This window comes from Dermochelys coriacea, chromosome 1 (assembly GCF_009764565.3).
Source record: "Dermochelys coriacea isolate rDerCor1 chromosome 1, rDerCor1.pri.v4, whole genome shotgun sequence".
Taxonomy (NCBI): domain Eukaryota; kingdom Metazoa; phylum Chordata; order Testudines; family Dermochelyidae; genus Dermochelys; species Dermochelys coriacea.
The window spans coordinates 344,573,687-344,592,904 of record NC_050068.2 but is presented as its reverse complement, the minus strand read 5'-3'; the positions used below and the strand labels follow the sequence as shown (position 1 = coordinate 344,592,904).

General features: G+C 43.8%; 1 protein-coding gene across 3 annotated transcripts in view; it reads right to left on the bottom strand.

Annotated features, from left to right (window-relative positions):
* The window catches only part of MKLN1 (muskelin 1), a 187,118-nt gene that overhangs the window by 31,820 nt on the left and 136,080 nt on the right, over nt 1-19,218 (bottom strand). For all 3 annotated transcript variants that reach the window (XM_038377144.2, XM_038377231.2, XM_038377585.2), the window contains 2 exons: nt 13,355-13,484; nt 732-879 (listed from right to left, as the gene is read on the bottom strand). In XM_038377144.2, coding sequence (XP_038233072.1) covers nt 732-879; nt 13,355-13,484 — 278 coding nt within the window. The remainder of the gene's footprint in view (nt 1-731; nt 880-13,354; nt 13,485-19,218) is intronic.

Sequence of the window (19,218 nt, the reverse complement as noted above, 5' to 3'; positions counted from 1 at the left end):
CTAATATCTAAATTTCATTGTTAAATTTCTTCACCTAAATTTGGGTTATTGCTGATTATGTACTATATGTATTTTATGACTTTTAAAACAAACTTTCGATTTGCAGATAATCTAAGCACTATAACCAGATGTACAGACATTTCTTAACCTGTACATTATGTAATTTTTTTTTTTTTTAACATTAGCTTTAATAAAAAAATTTAATTGGTACTGCAGCTACATTTTGCCTTATGCATGGTAGCTGCTACAGTACTCAGTAGGAAAATGGTTAATTTGAAACTGCTATAACATTTTAAATTATATAGGGCAAAATTTTCGAAGTCCTTAGATGACATGACCCATTCCCATTAATTTCAGTGGGACAAGGACTTCACCCATTGACTTTCTGGGGTGGGGTAGTGGCACCCAACTGGTATACATCACACTACACAGAAGTAAGAGGAGAGATTTGGATCAAAGATGCTATCTGGGAAGTGACCCTGGACCATAAGTTTTTAAAGGTCTCATTGGAGGCCACCCACACAGTAAAACCAAGTTACCTAACTCAGTAGGATGAAAGCCTGAGTCAATCCTGCCTGCATCTGAACAAGCTGCAGAGGGAAGAGGGTTTTTTTTTTAAAATATACTACTTTCCTACCATCCCACAAGTACACAATGGAATAACCTCCCCAATTTGTAAAAATTAGGAATAACTGCACTTTACTTTCAGAGAAGCCTTTAAATTTACTTACCAACTGTTCCTCACAATGTCATAAATCCAGAAAGAGTTTCTAACATTCTCTTCCCGTTTCTCTTTGTCTTTACTGAGCCCAGACAACACATGGATTTCGTTCAGTTCTGGATCAATGGTGGCTCTCTGAGTGAAACCTGTCATAGGAACTGTTCAGTAAGAGAAAGTAAATGTTACATCCTAAACAGAACAATGGAGGAGGATACCGGAGAAGGGAGAATTGAAGGAATCAGATATATCATATGAAAATGAAATGTAACCTGCAAGCCCAGAGTCTGCTTGTGAGGCATGGGGACCTCTATTTAGCTAGTTTGGTATTCCTTATTTGGCAGGGATTGTTTTTCTCTCATGTCCTGTACACTGCTGAGACACATCTGGCATTAAATAAATACACAATTTACAGGCTTGCTACAAATACTGTGTCCAAAAGCTGCACTGATAGAGAAGTAGAGGCACACAGGAAAGTATATGCATCATTGCCACCTGGTGTGTAGAGTACATTCATGCAAACGTGAAGTTTTTCTTTCTTTTTAAGAGCTAAGATTTTTAGCTTTGGTTTAGCAAGATCTAGTGTAACCAATCCAAGGAAGAGACGTTACCATTTTGAATCAGAATAGGTTTGAAGCACCAACACAAAAGACGAGAAAATGTCCATACTTTGCACATACAATTAAGTTCACAGAATAACTCCCCTCTCTTCTTTTGCAAGGGACCCTAAAGCAACACCTACTTTGCTAATAGCATCTTTTAGCATACATCTATCCTGGGATATACTTGGGATATTCAGCAGCATGCCAGTAATTAAACAGATATTGAACACCAATTGTCTAGTGTTTTAAATAATGCCCATGCACACACTGATCCATTAGGATAACATATGTGATCCGTAAGCCTTCTTTTTGGCCCTTCTGAATGAGTGAACTAATGCAGCTTGAAAATCCTTTGAAGCTTCTTGGTCTTTTAATTCCAAGGTAATTAAGGTGCCTCATCTCTGCTAGAGGGAGAAGATTGCAAAGAACCCAAGGCAACTGCTTCATTTTGATAAAATTCAATAGGGAACAATTTTTATTTTTTTTTTAAACCAAGACAAGTTTAAGTGTTTTTTTTGTTTTTGTTTTTTAAACACACAGTTGCACCAATTGAAGCTCAAGGTGTGGTTTTAAACAGTTAAATCAGTGCAAAAAAGACATTTTGGTTTAAACCAGGCTTATTTTGATTTAGTTTAAATCTTAGCAACAGGTTTAAGCTAAACTGAAATGCATGTGCTGGGACAGAGGTTTCTACCAGTTTGTCTGTAAACTATGGCTGCTAATCTCAGCAAAGAGGTACAAGATACTTTAACTGGATACCTCCTTGCTTGAAACGGTTTGCGTGAGTAAGTGTTCCCTTTTAGCAATTCTCTTTGTGGGAATTTTCTTGCTATTTTAAGATATATAGAGAGGTTACACAGAAGATATGTGCAGACCCCTTTTCCCCCTCAATATTATATATACACACCTGCAGATAATTTTAGAGACAACCAAAATACGTATAAAAGTCAAATCAACGTTCACAGTTTGTACCTGCATAATAAAGAGATGAATCTTAATTGAGAGGTGAAGGCCATACATAGTAGAAAGGGCCTTCAAGGTTAAATGTGTAGCAAGGACCTCAAAAGTATGTACCAAAGAACTAAAAGGTATAGCAGTCCCTTTACATTATTCACAGATTTCAAGGCCAGAGAGGACCACTGTGATTATCTAGTCCAACATCTTTTCTAAAAGAAGCCACAGAACTCCCCCACAATAATTCCTAGAGCATGGATTTTAGAAAATTATGTGCTACTACATCATAATTATGAAAATAACTACATCTCTTTTGATTAATTTTCTTCCATTTAATATTAAATGTTTGCCTTTTAAAAACATTTAAATCATTTTAAAATGGCACAAAGTACAAAGACAGCTGAAAAATCATACTAAGCATTCACCTCTAGAAAATGTGTTTTATGACTGGCTCACTGTAATATAGGAGGTCTGCTGAGGAACCAGGGAGAAACCCATTTTTCCCCGAGTCCAGGGCTATATAGCAAATAGCACTTGTTTAATAAAGATCATCTGTGTTTATATCAATGCTTCCCAGAGGCAGGTATGTAGAAGTAGCCCCATTTTACAGAGAGTATGGCCAAGCATGTAGCTACTGCCTCAGATAGGTCAGTGGAAGAGACTTGGATCTCCCAGAAGAGATAGTTTAGTTCTACTTCCAAAGATTATGCAAGATCAGTACTGCCAGAGCAGGGTTACCTCATCTGTCAAATGGGGCCTTATGATACCTGAAGCCTTACTTAATGATAAGGGCTGTTACGCAAACAGATTAATAGTAGTCAGAAGAGGCGACACTTGAAGTCATGGTCTCATGACTCCGACTAATGCACTTTCCTGTACACTATAGCAGGGGTAGACAATCTGTAGACTGCAGGCCATATCTGGACAGCAAGATACTTTTGAATGGAACCAGAAATCTTACTTAGTTTTTTAATTTTATTTTCTCTCGAGTCTGGACCTTGCCTATACTTTGACCAAGAAATTTGGGCCATGACAAAAAATAATCGACTACCCCCTGGACTACAGGGTACTGTGAGGACATTGTATTTCTTGCACTAAGAAAAATTGTCATGTAAACATCAAGTTACTCCTCTCTTTTCTACCTTCAGATTTAGAAACGTTGAAATACTGAAGATTCCTGGAGGTTTCCCTGTATGTAGTTCTCCGAAACAGCGTCAAATTAGCAGTTTGGCAGTCCTAACTGTTTGTTGTGTAATTCTTATTTCCTGTTTTCCCAGGCAACCATCCTTTCAAATGCACTCATGACCAACACGTGATCTTTGTTTATTGATTCTGTTTGTCTCATTTTTCTTTCTGGGTCAGTTTACAAAGGCTGGTGAAGGTTCCTGGCTCTCAGTCAAGTTGCTTGGCAGGAAAACTCTCAAGGCGCTTACATGTTGCAAATTCTCCCTCCAACTAACTATGAAACTGCATACATGTATATACAATCTTGTTCTTCCTTGGACGGGAAGCCCTGTGCTAACTTCCTTTTTACATTACTATTAAAAAATATACAGAACTGCATTTTACAACCCTGTTTGCAACAGATTTTGGTATTATGCTTCACTGTTTTCATATGCTGGGTCAGGAAAGTAACCTACATTGATTTAAAAAAATCTGGACAGTACTCATTTCTCTACAAAAAGACAAAAGCGCCATTCAGTAAGTCTCATTCAAAACTGTAGTCAGATAAAAAACACAGATGTATGTAATACATCTAGTTCACACTTGGACACGTACAACCCACCAGTGAAACTGCACATTTGAGCACCATTCACGGTTCTTTCCAGGCTCCAGTTATGTTCCTTAGTAGAAAGCACAAGTCCTTGGAGATCTTTAACTAGCCTAGTCTTTCCCCGCTCCTACCCATAGCTTGTGTCTCAATTTCCATGTCAAGTTTACGAGTAAAAGGTTGCCTCTACCTGGCAGCAATGCACATTTGAGCAGTTTCTGGCTAGTGCATCATCTTTAGTGATGAGTAGAATTTGGTCAGAAATGTCATTTGTGCAACACTATCATTTTCTGCCTTGCAACCGAGGGTAAAATTGGCCCGAAGGCCCAGTACCTCGCTCTCCGGTACCTGTGTTGGCTCTGTAGGACTACCCAGAGTAAAGAACAGTTAAAAAAATAGTGCATATATACACAAGACTCTGAGGTCAGAGCTGCATTCTAGTACAATTGAGAAGAATATGATGCATGTATTATGCTACAATTCATATTGGAAGTATATGGACTTGTTTATAGAGAGAGAGTAAGTCAGAAAAATGTGATCTGTGGAGCATTAGATATGTTAAAGAATCTCTTACTGTGACATTTCTTTTAAGGGCTTATGTGAGTGGCTTTTCCCTTACCAGAAATCAGTTATGGTTGCTTCCAATTTGTCTTTGTGTGAACAAATATATTCAGAATAAAAAAGGATGAGAAAACTGGGATCCTTGAAGAACAGAATATTTAGTTATAGCCTCCCTCTTTAAATGTTGCTGTAAAACACCTGCCTTGTCCCTTTGGCCTAGGAGTGATTCTCTGTAGTGAATGAAGGATACTATATAAAGTCAGTTTATTGTATTTAAATGAGGAAGAAGAAAATCTTTGAGGAAAGGTCATCCTGTAAGAGCGAAGAAAATACAAAGCTTATTGGCAAAGGTAAAAAACAAAAGGCACTAAGACCAGATGAGATCCACTCAAGGTGAAATTTCAGGGTTCACCTAGAATGAGAATCAAAAATAGATCAAATTCACTCACTTTTTACCCCCTCAAAAGTGTCAGTCAACCACCTTCTGACAAAACATTCAAAACGGAGGGAGTTTGGAGATGGATAGGAGGTAGGCCGCTTGCCACAGTATTAGTGTTTTAACATGGGGAAAGAGGTGGAACAGAACCACAGAACTAGAACCTCACACCTTGACCACACACACAAGCTATACTGCTTCAATTCACTCAGCTTAGAAACTGAAGTGGTTAAACACAGATGTCTGTCTCGAGACGAGACCTTTTACTCAATCCTTTACAGAGGAAGAGAATGAGAAAGTAAAAATATTATTGCAACAGAATGAAAAAAGGCTTTGGACTGAACAAGTTCCTGAAAACAACAAAATTGATCAGACAGCAGTGAAACTAGGGCACACTAATTGGAAGATGCTGGGTAGAGTAACATTTCAGCCTAGAAGACCTTAAAACTTTTAAGGGTGTTTACCAGATGTTTGTTTGATTCCTATCAATGAGCTCAAAAGCATATAAACCACCAACCTGTACTGTCATAACCATACAGCTAAGGGTAGCCTAGAACTCCTCCTTACCTGTAAGGGGTTAAGAAGCTCAAATAACCTGGTTGGCACCTAACCAAAAGAACCAATGGGCAAAGAAGATACTTTCAAATCTTTTTTTTTGGACCGGGGTGTGGGGGAGGCGGCTTTGTTTTGTGTGTTCTCTTGGGAAGCAGATAAGCATCATGTCAGAAAACTCCTCCTCCTATAAATCATCCTAAAAGTCTCATATTACAAAAATTGAGAGTAAAAGCCAGGCCAGGCATGTTAGATTATCTTTTGTTTTGCTTGTGAATTTTTCCTTTGCAGGAGGGAGGTTTATTCCTGTTTTTGGTAACTTTGAAACTAAGCCTAGAAGAAGTTCTGCTGTGTTTTTGAATCTTTTGTTACCCCGTAAAGTTATTTTTCCATCCTGATTTTACAGAGGTGATTTTTATTGTTTTTTTTTTAAATAAAATCCTTCTTTTAAGAACCTGACTGACTTCTCTATTGTCCTAAGACCCAGGGATTTGGGTCTGTGATCACTTTGTAACCAATTGGTTAGGATATTATTCTCAAGCCTCCCCAGGAAAGGGGGTGTAAGAGCTTGGGGGGATAGGAACTCCAAGTGGTCCTTTCCCGGATTCTTTGTTAAAATCACTTGGTGGTGGCAGCATACCCTCCAAGGGGAAAGAATTTGTGCCTTGGGGAAGTTTTAACCTAAGCCGATAGAAATAAGCTTAGAGGGGTCTTTCATGCGGGTCCCCACATCTGTACCCTAGAGTTCAGAGTGGGGAGGGAACCCTGATATGTACGAAAAACAAACTGTTCCTATAGGAGGTATAACAACAACTTCATTATCTACATCTGCAGCACACAATGTATTAAGTACATGATGGTAATTAAACTATAATGTAGTAACCTCAGTCACTTGAGGGGTACACATGAGGAGGGAGCTTCTGAAAAGATGCGTTCTTGGTATTCAGCCAACAAAAGTCTCTTTAAAAGGACATTTAAAAACTAAGTATGTAAAAATATTAAACCTTACTAAGACCACAATTACTTGCTTGGGATCTACCATTCTGACGTCTTAACATAGTACGTGATGACCAATATGGGGACAGATTCTCTCCTGCAGCAAAATACATTCGAGATAAGGAGAGTGCGTAGCTGTTTAATTTACCACAAATGATTATGATCCCTCAAGGAGTATGTATGCTCAGAATTGCTGTTCAGAAGTTCTGTTCCACCTCTCTCTACCTTCTCCCCCCACTATACTGGGCAGGAGGCAGCTGACACTGGAGCTGACTCCACTGGTTTCACACCTGCTGAGAATTCCCCTCAGCCAGTGGTATCCCTCGTGGTCAACTACAGCCAGTTCACATTCCCTCTGAGCCACTCAGGTGGATCATCATCATACCTTGCACTGGTAGTCATTTGGCTGCAGAGTGAATCTCAAGTACTTGTTGGCCAGTGGATGGCATTTGTAAATGTGTCCTACAAGCTGAGAACCATGAACCGGTTTTAAGTCTGTTGAAAAGGAATGGTGGAAGCAAGCCTTATTCTGAATCTCAGGTGGCATATGTATTTGTTCATTTTCCTCAGATCTAGGATAGGAGGAAGACTCCCCCTTCTTCAGGAGAAGGAAATATTAGGAATAGAAACCTATTTCCCTGTACACCTGAGGTACTAGGTCTCTGGCTCTTAGATGGGACCACTTTTTCCAACAGGCTCACATGAGAAGGGACCCTGAAGAGTGCTAGGGAAGCAGGTAGGCTAGGGAGTAAGTTTGGAAATGAAGCCAATGGCAGCCATGGGAAATATTGTCCAACATCCACTTTCTGTTGTAAGAGTAGACCAGGCCCAGTGGGCTTGACTGAGGACAACAATGGGTGTCTCCTGCAGTAGTGGAATCTTTTTATTGACAGGTACTCTGCCTGTCTGCTCTGGGAGTAGGACTAGGTCTTCTGCTGTGATTGACAATTACAGTGTTTTCCATAAGAGCCTGTGTATATATCCCAAAAGGATCATAGAGTGGCTCTCAAGCCTTTTGGCAAATGGAGCACTTAATCTAAAGAGCGGAAAGCTCTTTGGGCATAAGGCATATTGCTACAGATCTACACTCCTTCAATGGGAAGGTCCTCTTTTGGGATGCCCGATACTAGCTGCTATGAAAAATGTCTTATTTAATGCGTCTTTATCCACTTAAGAGCTGTCTTGGCCACCATTTGGTCCTCTTATGATCCCCTTCAGTTCCTCCCTGTTCTCCTGTGGGATTTTGGACAGAAAGGGGATTACTCTTCTAGGAAGTTACATTGTATGAACAGTCTGGTAGTTCACAACACAGAGCTACAATGAGGTGGAGGAATATACTTTACTGCCAAAACTTGTTTGGATCCTTTTGCTTTGGGCTGCCTTTTTGGAAGTGAACTTTTCTTAGACTGCTGACACTTTCAGAAATCCAGGATCTGGGCATGCACCAAAGTGACAGAAGTGCTCTGGAGACTGCAGGGTAGCTATTTTCCCCATTTGCCTATATGCAAAGGCCAGATTAGGCAGGGTCTGCCATAGCCCCTTCACTAGCTTGAATAAGCCCTTGTTGAGCAGAAGGGAGATCCTGGCTGAACTCGCAGAGCTCACTATAGCAAACAGCTTACAAGACCCTGCCTGCAATACTGTGGTTTCAATGGCAGGGTCTCTGCAGTCTGTGACAGGAGGTCCTGGAAAGCCTTGAAGTTGAACACCTGTGCCAGGGCCACTGCTTCATGTGGTGACTGACAATTCCTTCGGTTGGGGCTGGGTTTGTTGCTGTCCCTTTGTTGTTTGAGTCGGTGGCCTTCCTATTGATGCTACTAGGGAGCAGGATATCTTCCTCTTCCTGAGGAAGAGGAGAAGGACTTGCTCCAGTACATATAGGATGATAATCCCCAGTATGGCCAAGGGAGCATGCTATGGGGTACTGACTAGGTTGAAGTTGGCCAGCCCACTGCCATTAATATATTGCTTGAAACGGGTTGGAATGGGAGTCCTCTGACAGTAAGGGATAGGAATCCCTACCTGATGCCAGCAAGAACAAATAGGTCACAGAGGGTGATAAGTATTCGTCCTCAAATGGTAGGGACACAGAGTGGTGTTCCCCTGGGGCCAGCTGCTGTTTTGGTGCAGAGCACCTCTCCAGTTCTTCAGCTGAGGTATAACTCAGACCATTGACAGGCTCAGCTACTGGTGCAGGTGTCAGTAGTGAGATTGGCACTGGACCAAAAGCTCCTTGCCTCCTCCAATTTCGGAGATGTAAGGAGTTCGGAGGCTGCGTCTTTGGAAGAGTGGCATTGACATCCTCCTTGCGGGGTGGTTCCACGTGGCGCTTGGAGCCATAGAATATCAGGGTAGGAAGGAACCTCAGGAGGTCATCTAGCCCAACCCCCTGTTCAAAGCAGGATCAATCCCCAGTTTTTGCCCCAGATCCCTAAATGGCCCCCTCAAGGATTGAGCTCACAACCCTGGGTTTAGCAGGCCAATGCTCAAACCATTGAGCTATCCCTCCCCCCCGATGGAGCCATGATTATGCTCCATCTGGTCTTGCCTCTTGAAGCTGCCCTTTGGTGTGAAGGCACCAGCAAGGTCAGATTCAGTACCAAGGTAACTTGTGCCACTGCTGCCCATGCTGAGATAGTTGGTGTTGAGGTTGCAATGTTATTGGCATCTTCTTTGATGACTTCTTCTCTCCGGAGGCCCAGAGTATGGTGTCTGCTCAAAGAAGCACTAGCCAAAGATTTTTAAGCTCCAGTCTGGCTGTTGGCATCTCCTCAGGGTTAATGGTATCCCACAGACTGGTCTAAAAGATATAATTTGAGCCATCTGTCCCTGGTCTTTTGAGTCCTTGAGGATAAAGACTGGTGCAGAGCACCTATTGGTGTTATGGTGCTTTCCCAAGCAGAAAAGGCATCAGATGTACATTGGGCTAAAAATATAACTGAATTGAAAGACTTTGGGATCTGATCCTACAACTGAAAACCAGGAGCAAAATGAAAGTACAATGCATTAAAGATACTAACATGTAAATTAGACTAAGGTTTCTAACCATCAGAGGAGTGAAGTTCTGGAACAGCCTTCCAAGGGAAGCAGTGGGGGCAAAAGACCTATCTGGCTTCAAGATTAAACTCGGTAAGTTTATGGAGGAGAAACTATGATGGGAAACAAGATTTTGGCAATTAGCTGATCTTGAACTATTCATGGTGAAAAGGCCCAGTGGCCTGTGATGGGATGTCAGATGGGGTGGGATCTGAGTTACTACAGAGAATTCTTTCCTGGGTATCTGGCTGGTGAATCTTGCCCACATGCTCAGGGTTCAGCTGATCGCCATATTTGGGGTCGGGAAGGAATTTTCTTCCAGGGCAGATTGGAAGAGGTCCTGGAGGGTTTTCGCCTTCCTCTGCAGCATGCGGCATGGGTCACTTGCTGGAGAATTCTCTGCACCTTGAAGTCTTTAAACCATGATTTGAGGACTTCAATAGCTCAGACATAGGTGAGAGGTTTATTGCAGGAGTGCATGGGTGAGATTCTGTGGCCTGCATTGTGCAGGAGGTCAGACTAGATTATTATAATGGTCCCTTCTGACCTTAATATCTATGAGTCTATAAGCATCCTTAACCGCATTTAAATGGATGGGTCAAGGTTATATTACAGTGGCATGTCACAGAATTATTTTTACTAAACCAGTGCCTCATTACTAAACATGCTCAAAGGGGCTCCAATCCAGACTTGCTTTCTTTGACCAAAATAATTCTGACAGCATTTGTGGTTTCAAATATAAGAGGCCTTTCTTCTGTTCTTGTTAAAAGCAAATAATTCTAACATTTCCTTTCACAAACAAGGGAAATGTTCAAAGTTGTTTATTTACTTTCTTTCTCAGACATGAGGACAGCAAACTGGAAATCTATTCATGAATGATTTCTAATGAGTCATTTAGTCACAGTCTGCTATTCAACATTAAAGGGGCTGGAGGGAGGGGGGGGAAGAGGGCTAATTATTATGTTCTCACTTGTCTGACTAACTGAAACGTGCAATTAATATACTTGGCCAGAGAAATGTGGCTCATTGTGCTCAGTAGTCATAAGACAAGTCTGGTTTCTAAAATCTGAACTCATCACAGGTGTTCATTAAAAAGCCCCCCTCCCCCCCACCACACACTAAAATGTTTGCCATTTAGATTTTCAAAACTGCAGTTCCTCTCAACAACCAAGTGTGAGCAGACTAGTAAAAGATATTCTTTCCTTTAAACTGTGGGCAAGGTCTTTGGGGGAGCGAGGGGGGGGGGGAAGAGTTCCTCTGCAGCGCCAAGCACAGAGAGAACTTTTAAATAAGATTGTGAACATAATGCAACCTGGATCTCCCCCAGGAACACAGTGAAGAGTAAAAAAATCACTTTGCAGGAAAAGTATCATGAACTTTTATCCCTTATTTGGAGATTTATTCAATCTTTAGACGACCAAATTAACCCAAGTGAGCAAACAGCAACTTATGAGAGTCTATGATTGAAATAACCAATAACCAATGTACTTGCCTTTTAAAAAAAAAAGAAGTGATCAAAATAAGGGGTGGAAGCTGTGTTTTTAAACATAAGTGATTTGTTTCCCAATTTTTTCATAAGTAAACAGAAGGCAAAATTAGCCACTTGCATAAATGAGAAACTCTTACAAATATACACAATAGTCTCAAAGAAACGTAATGGCACACAGCAGAACAACAGTTTTAAAACTTCCCTGCTGAGGGTTGAATGTGACAGGGAATTTCACAATTAAACAACAGGCACTAGCTCTAGAGAGTTATGGCCCTTCCTGTACTTGGCAAGGAAGACAAAACTGGTGTTTATATACTTTAACACAATTTGTGCACATACAAAAAATTTCTCCCTTCCTTCGTAAAAAGGGAAACGTACATCAGCAATTTTGTAACTTTACTGTAGAGGGAAAAGTAACTATCAGACTGAGAAGATAAAAAATTATTGCAGTGTTTGATTCTGTTATAATCATTCTTGCATGTACTGTTGTTGTAGCTGTTTTGGTCCCAGAATGTTAGAGAGAGAAGGTGAATGATGTAATATCTTTTACTGAACCAACTTCAGGTCTTCTTCTGAAGCAGAGCTCTGTGTAAGCTTGTCTCTCACAAACAGAAGTTTGTCCAAAAAAAAAACCTACGACATTACCTCACCCACCTCTCTCTCTAATAATCATTCTTAAGTATTTCTGAAAGCACCTGCCAACATCATAAACAACAAGGAGTCTGGTGGCACCTTAAAGACTAAGATTTATTTGCGCATAAGCTTTCGTGGGTAAAAACCCCCACTTCTTCAAATGGGTTTTTTACCCAAGAAAACTTATGCCCAAATAAATCTGTTAGTCTTTAAGGTGCCACTGGACTCGTTGTTTTTGTGAATACAGACCAACACGTCTACCTCCCAATACGGTCAACATGGCATTCTTGACAAGGGTTTAGAACCAAAATGATTCTCTTTATAGATCATAATACAGGAGATGGTTGCAAGCCACATGATCCATTCAAAGAAACTTGAACTGCAAGATTTGTCTGCCAATGTCAAGGGAAGGAAGAAAGAAAAACTAAGGAAAGACTTACATATGACGTCTTACTAAAAAATGCTAATATGGCAGAATGGCCCAAAAGCAAAATTCACTGAGGCCAATGGGAGCCTTTCCATTAATGTCAATGGGCAGGAATAGTAACTGCATTGAGTGTGGAGTGACACTTTATGTGCAAGTCACTGCCTCAATCACACCTCTGAAGAAATCCTGATCTAGGCCTTAATTTCCTTTTGCCTAGACAATTGCAACTTTTCCCCCCCATGGCTTCCCTGAAACTCCTTTCTCCCTATTCCAAAATATCTTCTACCTGCCTTTCAACAGAGAAAAACTGCATCAAATCACCCATTGATTCTCACATAATTCTATTTGCTTCCCATTTGTTCTAGGGGATCAGTTCAAAACTGTTCATTCTCCTTGGCAAATTCTACATAGACTTGACCAAGCCTAACTCACAAACCTGTTCTCCTCTACTCCTTTAGTCCCTTCATTTCCTTTAGCATAAAAGTTCTCTGTCCCATTACAGAAGCTGGCTACTATTGAGCGGCTTGTGCCATCTGGAATACCTTCCCTATATCTCTGCCTCATCAATTCTACAGCTCATTTCTTGTCTTGGCTGACTTTATATATCCCTCAAATAATGAGCTGGAAGAGACTCTTTACTGTTTTGGAACATTCCTTGTATGAAAGACGCTGTAGAAATAAGGTGGTATTACACTGCATTGGTTTAAGGAACAAACTACACGCAGGACTTTTGTTTTCAGTATTTGCCAGAGATTGGGACAAAATATTTTAGCAAATACTAAGATTGCTAAGATTCCATTTTTATAGGCTGCAAGATGAGCATTGGTCATTTGCTAGAACGAGGGAAATAATATAAGTCACATAGCTAGAAGGCCATCAAGACTGTGGTGAATGGTAAAACCTAACAAATTGTGATTTACTTGTAAGCCTTAAAAATAGTACTGGTGAAGATGTCAAATTGACAGCCCTGGAGAACGAAGTCAGCCATTTATTTAACTAACAGGTACAGAGTGGGCAAGAGTGTGCAAGCTCGAGTTGAATGTCATTATTGTTAACAAGCCATTGTGATCTAACAGGACCACAAGCTCTATCCTGCGTCACTGAGGTCTTATCTGCTGCTATATATTTTAAGTTTTTCATCTATACCAACAAGAAAAAATTATACAGTGAAGCTCTTACCCATCCCTGAATCTTTCTTGGTACCATCTGATATGATATCCACATGATCGCTGTCAACATCATAGCTGAAGAAATCATTCAAATAAGTCTTCGATCTCTGCCCACCAAATACATATAAACAGCGATTTTTCTGGAGAGGAAGGAAAGCAGATGCTTAACTTTTGAACTGTGCTCTAGAAAACAAATTCTTAGCCAACCAGAGCTCAGTGAGCATTTGCAGAAACATCAATGAATCATTTTTAGCTGGAGAAGGGAGAATTATTTACATCAGTTTGGCTATTTGGGCATATGGGAAATGTACAAAAAAAAATTAAAATTGAGTTCACTATATTTTTTTTATTCCTGCCCCCACCAAAGATTTCCCCAGATAAAGCAGTTGATTTAATTTAGCAAACAGTTTGCTCTTAAACGAAAGATTTACTGGGGGAATCTTTCAAACATACTATGCTTACAAATCCACTCATCTTTCAGCTTTTTATGCTGTTTTGATGACATGGGTAAATTATGAAGACATTCGTTTAAATAAGCTCTATGAAACTATAAGCCCTAAAACCAGAAGGGACCATAACATCACCTAGTCCGATCTCTTGTCTACCACAGGCCATTACCTTTTAGCCCTATACCCCTATATTTAGCCCAATTATTTAACTAAAGCATTTCAGTCCTCAAGAGAACGGGCTGTGCCACGGGCAATGAACACAAGATCAAAGTGCCATTAGTGTCCATGGCCTTGCAAAGGCAGGGAATTGACTTGGTGTGATACGCCTCATGATCCTAGCAGGCAATTCCCCACACTGTAAAAGAAGATAAAAAAACACCAAGGTTCCTGCCAGTCTGATCTGGAGAAAATTCCTTCCCAAACTCCAGCTACGGAGGTTTGACCCTGAGCATGAGAGCAAGATTCACTAATCAGTCATCTAAGAAAGAGGATTCACTGTATCACTTCAAAGAACTGGTCCATCCCACATGGTAGCCTATCTTCAGCTCTGGCCAATCTCTGATGCCACAGAGCAAAATAAAAAAAAAAAATGAATATTTCTGGCCAATTGTATAGGGAATAAAAATTCCTTGTGGACCCCTGCAGGTGATCAGCTGAAGCCCTGAACCATGACGATAAACCATGTTTATCATCTGAATGTAGAGCCGTAAGTGTTATGACCATGTGGAGGGCAATGTGTACAATCCTATTTTCTCCCAGGCCCATGAAGGAAGGTGATGAACAGGAGGGTTTTGCAGATCAAGGCCAGAAGGCTTCACCACAAGCACACAACCCGAAGCTGGACTAAGGCATCCCTTTTACAAATATATCTAATCTCATTTTAATGACATCAATGATGAATCCACTAACTCCCTTGGTAAGATGTTGCAATATTTAGTTTATCCTCACTGCTAAGAAACAACATTTTATTTTAAGGTTCAATTTATTTAACTTCAACTTCCACCGACTGGATCTTGTTGCGCTCACTGTTCCACAACTCAGATACAGGGCCAGATCCTGAAAGCCCAGCATGCATGTAACTTTTGAATTACAAGTTCTGCACATAAAGATCAGCAATACTGGATCCTACCAATAATATTAGATTAGCAATGAAGTGATCTAGTAGGAATTTTTCCATATTTAACTACTACGATCCTGTTTGAACAGGCAGTAAAGTTGCAATGCTGTACTTGCAATATAATCATTCTCCACAGTAAACAGTCTCAGTTAAATATACAAGGTCATGACTTCACTACAGAAACAAAAGGAAAATCTGGATCACGAGAGAGAAAAGTAAACCAAATACAAATGTATTCATTAGACACAGAATGGACAGAAATGACTAGTCAAATATATCAGTTTTATGTTGTTTTTTCCCCCATCCATGACTAATTAAGTCCCTCCGTATAAGTACACTGCTTTTGCTTGTTTCCAAATAATTTTTTAAACAGACAACAGTCTAAAATTTCCATAAACTGAGTTTGTGCCAGGGTGGATTTGATTTAAATCATGATTTTAAATCACTAATCACGAAGACTCGATTTAATCATGGATTTCTACATAAAGGTCATGCATGCCAGCTGCACTGCCCTGAGCTCCTTGACGTTTATATGTAGGATCAGGTTTTGAGCCGACCACAGGTCTTGGGTCTTAAAGTTCTCCACGAGCCCCGCAACTTAGGTCCAACGCATCAGACACCAGCTCCAACAACGGGGCCCTATCCCTGAACGGAACCCTTGGAGCATGTTTGGGGTGGACCACCACCGTAGGGAGGGGATCACAGAGTCCGGCACGGTGAGGACCTTGTCCATCCTGTCCGTGGCCTGGGAGAACTTCGAGGTCAACCAGCGCTGGAGGGGCCTCATCCTGAGTCTGGCGTGATGGACCACATACGTGCACGCCGACATGTGACCCAGAAGTTGTAGGCCAACCCTGGTTATTGTCACTGGGAACCTTATGACAAAGTCAATGAGACCTTTCAGGGTCTCGAATCTGTCTAGCGGGAGAGAGGCCCTGGCCGACACTGCGTCCAGGAGTGCCCCGATAAACTCTATGCGTTGGACCGGGATGAACGTGGACTTGGTGTTTATCAACAGGCCCAAGGCGGTGCATGTGGACAGGAGGAGCGCCACATGATCCCTCATCTGTGACTGGGAGGTGTCCTTGACAAGCCAATCGTCCAGATAGGGAAATATCTGGACTCCCTGCCATCTGAGGTAGGCCGCTACCACTGACATGCATTTTGTAAACACCCTGGGGGCAGTGCACAGACCAGACGGGAGGACCGTGAATTGGTAATGATTCTGCCCCACCATGAAACGGAGGAAGCGCCTGTGTCCTTCTCTAATATGTGGATGCGGAAGTATGCATCCTGTAGATCGAGAGCAGCGTACTAGTCCCTGGGATCCAGGGAGGGGATGATGGAGACCAGGGAGACCATGCGGAACTGGAGTTTCACCATGTACTGGTTCAGACCTCGGAGGTCCAGGATGGGCTTGAGCCTCCTTTTGGCCTTCGGGATAAGGAAGTAACGGGAGTAATACCCCTTGACCATGAACTCCTCAGGCACCGCCTCTATCGCTCCTATTCCTAGGAGCCGCCCCACCTCCTGCTTGAGCAGAGTTTCATGCGGGGGTCCCCCAAGAGGGACGGGGGTGCGGGCTGGTGGGGCGGGAAGTAAACTGGAGGGTGTAACCCTGGGAGACTGTGTTGAGGACCTATGGGTCCGAGGTTAGCTGCAACCATTCCAGGAGGAAAGAACACAACCTGTTGGAAAAGGGTAGCTTTATTGGGGGTGGACTAGTGAGGACTGGCGGGGTGCCCCCGAGCCTCCTGTAAAAAAGCCTTTTCCCCACAAGTTTGCCCTTGGAGGACCCAGACTGGGGGACAGGCTGAGACTGCCTTTGAGGGCGTCTGTTATAGTCCTGCTTCTTCTTATGGGCAGCCTCACACTTCAGGAGGGCGGCCTGGGCGGGAGTCTGCTGTGGCTTGAACTTAGGTTTTGCCGAAGCCGGGACATAGAGGCCCGGAATCTGGAGGGTTGTGTGGGAGTCCTTCATGCCATGCAGCCTTGTAATCTGTTTCCTCTGCAAACAGAGCCTTCCCATCGAATGGGAGATTCTGCATGGAAGACTGCGCCTTTCTGGACAGCCCAGAGAGCAGGAGCCTTGACACCCGTCTCATGGACACCGTGAAAGCCATTGATCATGCGGCCGTGTCTGCAGCATCTGAGGCTGCCTGCAGGACACCCTAGCGGCCACTGCGCCTTCCACCATTAGCGCCTGGAAGTCCTTCCTATTGCACTCCTGGAGGGAGTCCTCAAACTTGGGCAGGGAGCTCCACAGATTGAATTCGTACCAGCCCAGGAGAGCCTGATGGTTTGCCACTCGTAACTGGAAGCTCGAAGACTAATACATTTTCCTTCTGAAATAGTCCAGTTTCCGAGAGTCTTTGTTCTTTGGGGTCGGGGCTGGCTGACCCTGCCGTTCCCTGTGGTTGACCAACTCAACCACCAGGGAGTTGGTGCTGGGTGGGTATACAGGTACTCATTCCCTATGGTGGGTACAAAGTACTTGCATTCCACCTTTTTAGAGATGGGGGCCAACGAGGCCGGTGTTTGCCACAGGGCATCTGAAATCTTAGCCACCCCTTCATGGAGACGCAAGGCCACCCTACCCAGTGCCAATGGGGACAACACGTCAAACGGAGTCTGAGGACTCCTCCATCTCTTCTGCTTGAGGTGAAAGCTTGCAACCACCATCTTTAAGAGTTCTTGGTGGGCCCTGAAGTCTTCCTGAGGGGCGGAGCCGCAAGCGCCTCCCTTAAGGCAGGACGAAGAGGTCGGTGCAGTGCTCTGGGTGTCGGTAGGCACCGGAGGGTCCACCACCTGGTTGGGCTCCAGGCACGGTGCCGACGATGTGTCCCACCAACTCCTTTCTTGGGAGTCTGGAGAGGGAGGCCGCCAGTGCTTTCCGACACTCCGGGCACTAAGCGAGCTCCCACCGGGGCTGCGCCGGAGACCACGGTGCCCACTGGTACCATTGGGCTGGCCACAATGCTTGGTGCCACTGCACCTGCTGTGGCACTGGCAGGGCCGTCTGTTCAGGTTGGCTAGCCTAGCCCAGCCCATCGAAGGACGGCTATAAATGGAGACCGGGCTGGTGCAAGATCTGCTGTTGTCTCTGGACCGAGAGGAGCAGCGGTGCCAGGATCTATGACAGCCACGGGACCGTGATCTTGACGTGGAAGACCAGTACCGACAGTAACAGCTGATCCGCAAACGGCCTCGACAGGCGGACCTGTGATGGCAAGACGGCGGCGATCGACGCCCGGGGCTGCTATGCCTTGGCGGAGACTTGGAGCGGGAGTCTGAGTGGGACCAGCATCAACGACCGTGCCGTGACTGACTGCAGTACCCTCTCCAAGACGAGGACCATTAGCAATGCCCGCCGCGGTCCTGTCAATATTCGCTCCTTGAGGATGAGCAGTACCGAGAGTCCCGGTTGGCCAGAGCCCAGCCAGACAGTCTGGTCAGCGTTGAGGGCGATCCACATGGACTCTGCCCTGAGCGGTCGCTGGGTGGTGAACGGCGTCGGGAACACTCCTTCGACTGAGACTGGGCTAGAGGCGACTGCAGAGATCCCAACAGCGGCTTGCCTCTGGAGCATAGGGCCGACATAGGCGGCACTCCGGGCACCGGCATGGACACAACGTCCCGGGCCACCTGTAGGGCTTCAGGCGTGATGGCATGTGGACAGGTCTGTTCCAAAGGGGCCGGGCTACTCCGCTCAACGTGAGTCGGAGGCCTGGGGCCCGGTGGGGATCAAGGACTACCCAACATGGGCCTAGCCTCTGTCCCAGACTTCCCTTGGTGCTGATGTAAAGAGGGAGTCTTCCTGGCCCTCTTGACATGCCCTGCGGATGGGGAGCAGTGCCGACTGGTCAATGGCACCTGAGGGTCGCCAAGTACCGACGCCGCGCCAGGTACTGGTTTGGAGCAGTGTGCCGGAGTCGGGGTCAGCGCTGACTCAAAGCCTAACGTCCCTCTCTCTTTTGGTCTGAGGCTTAAATGACTTGCAAATCTTGCACCTTTTGCTGATGTGGGTTTCTCCCAAACAGCGCAAACAATCTGCATGCGGGTCACTTCTTGGTAAAGAACACCTACAAGAGCTGCATGACAAACCCTAGGGCGCGGGGCACGCCCCGGCCTGGGCTCACCGACTAACTAAACGGCTAACTAACTACAGGTACTAACACTAAATGAATGAACAGTTCCAGGGGATGAGCTACAGCAAAGCAGTTCCGACACCTTCACTGGTGGCAAGAGGAACTGAGGGTGGGGGGAGCGTATAGCTCCCCTTATACTACATCAGGCAGGTGCCACTCC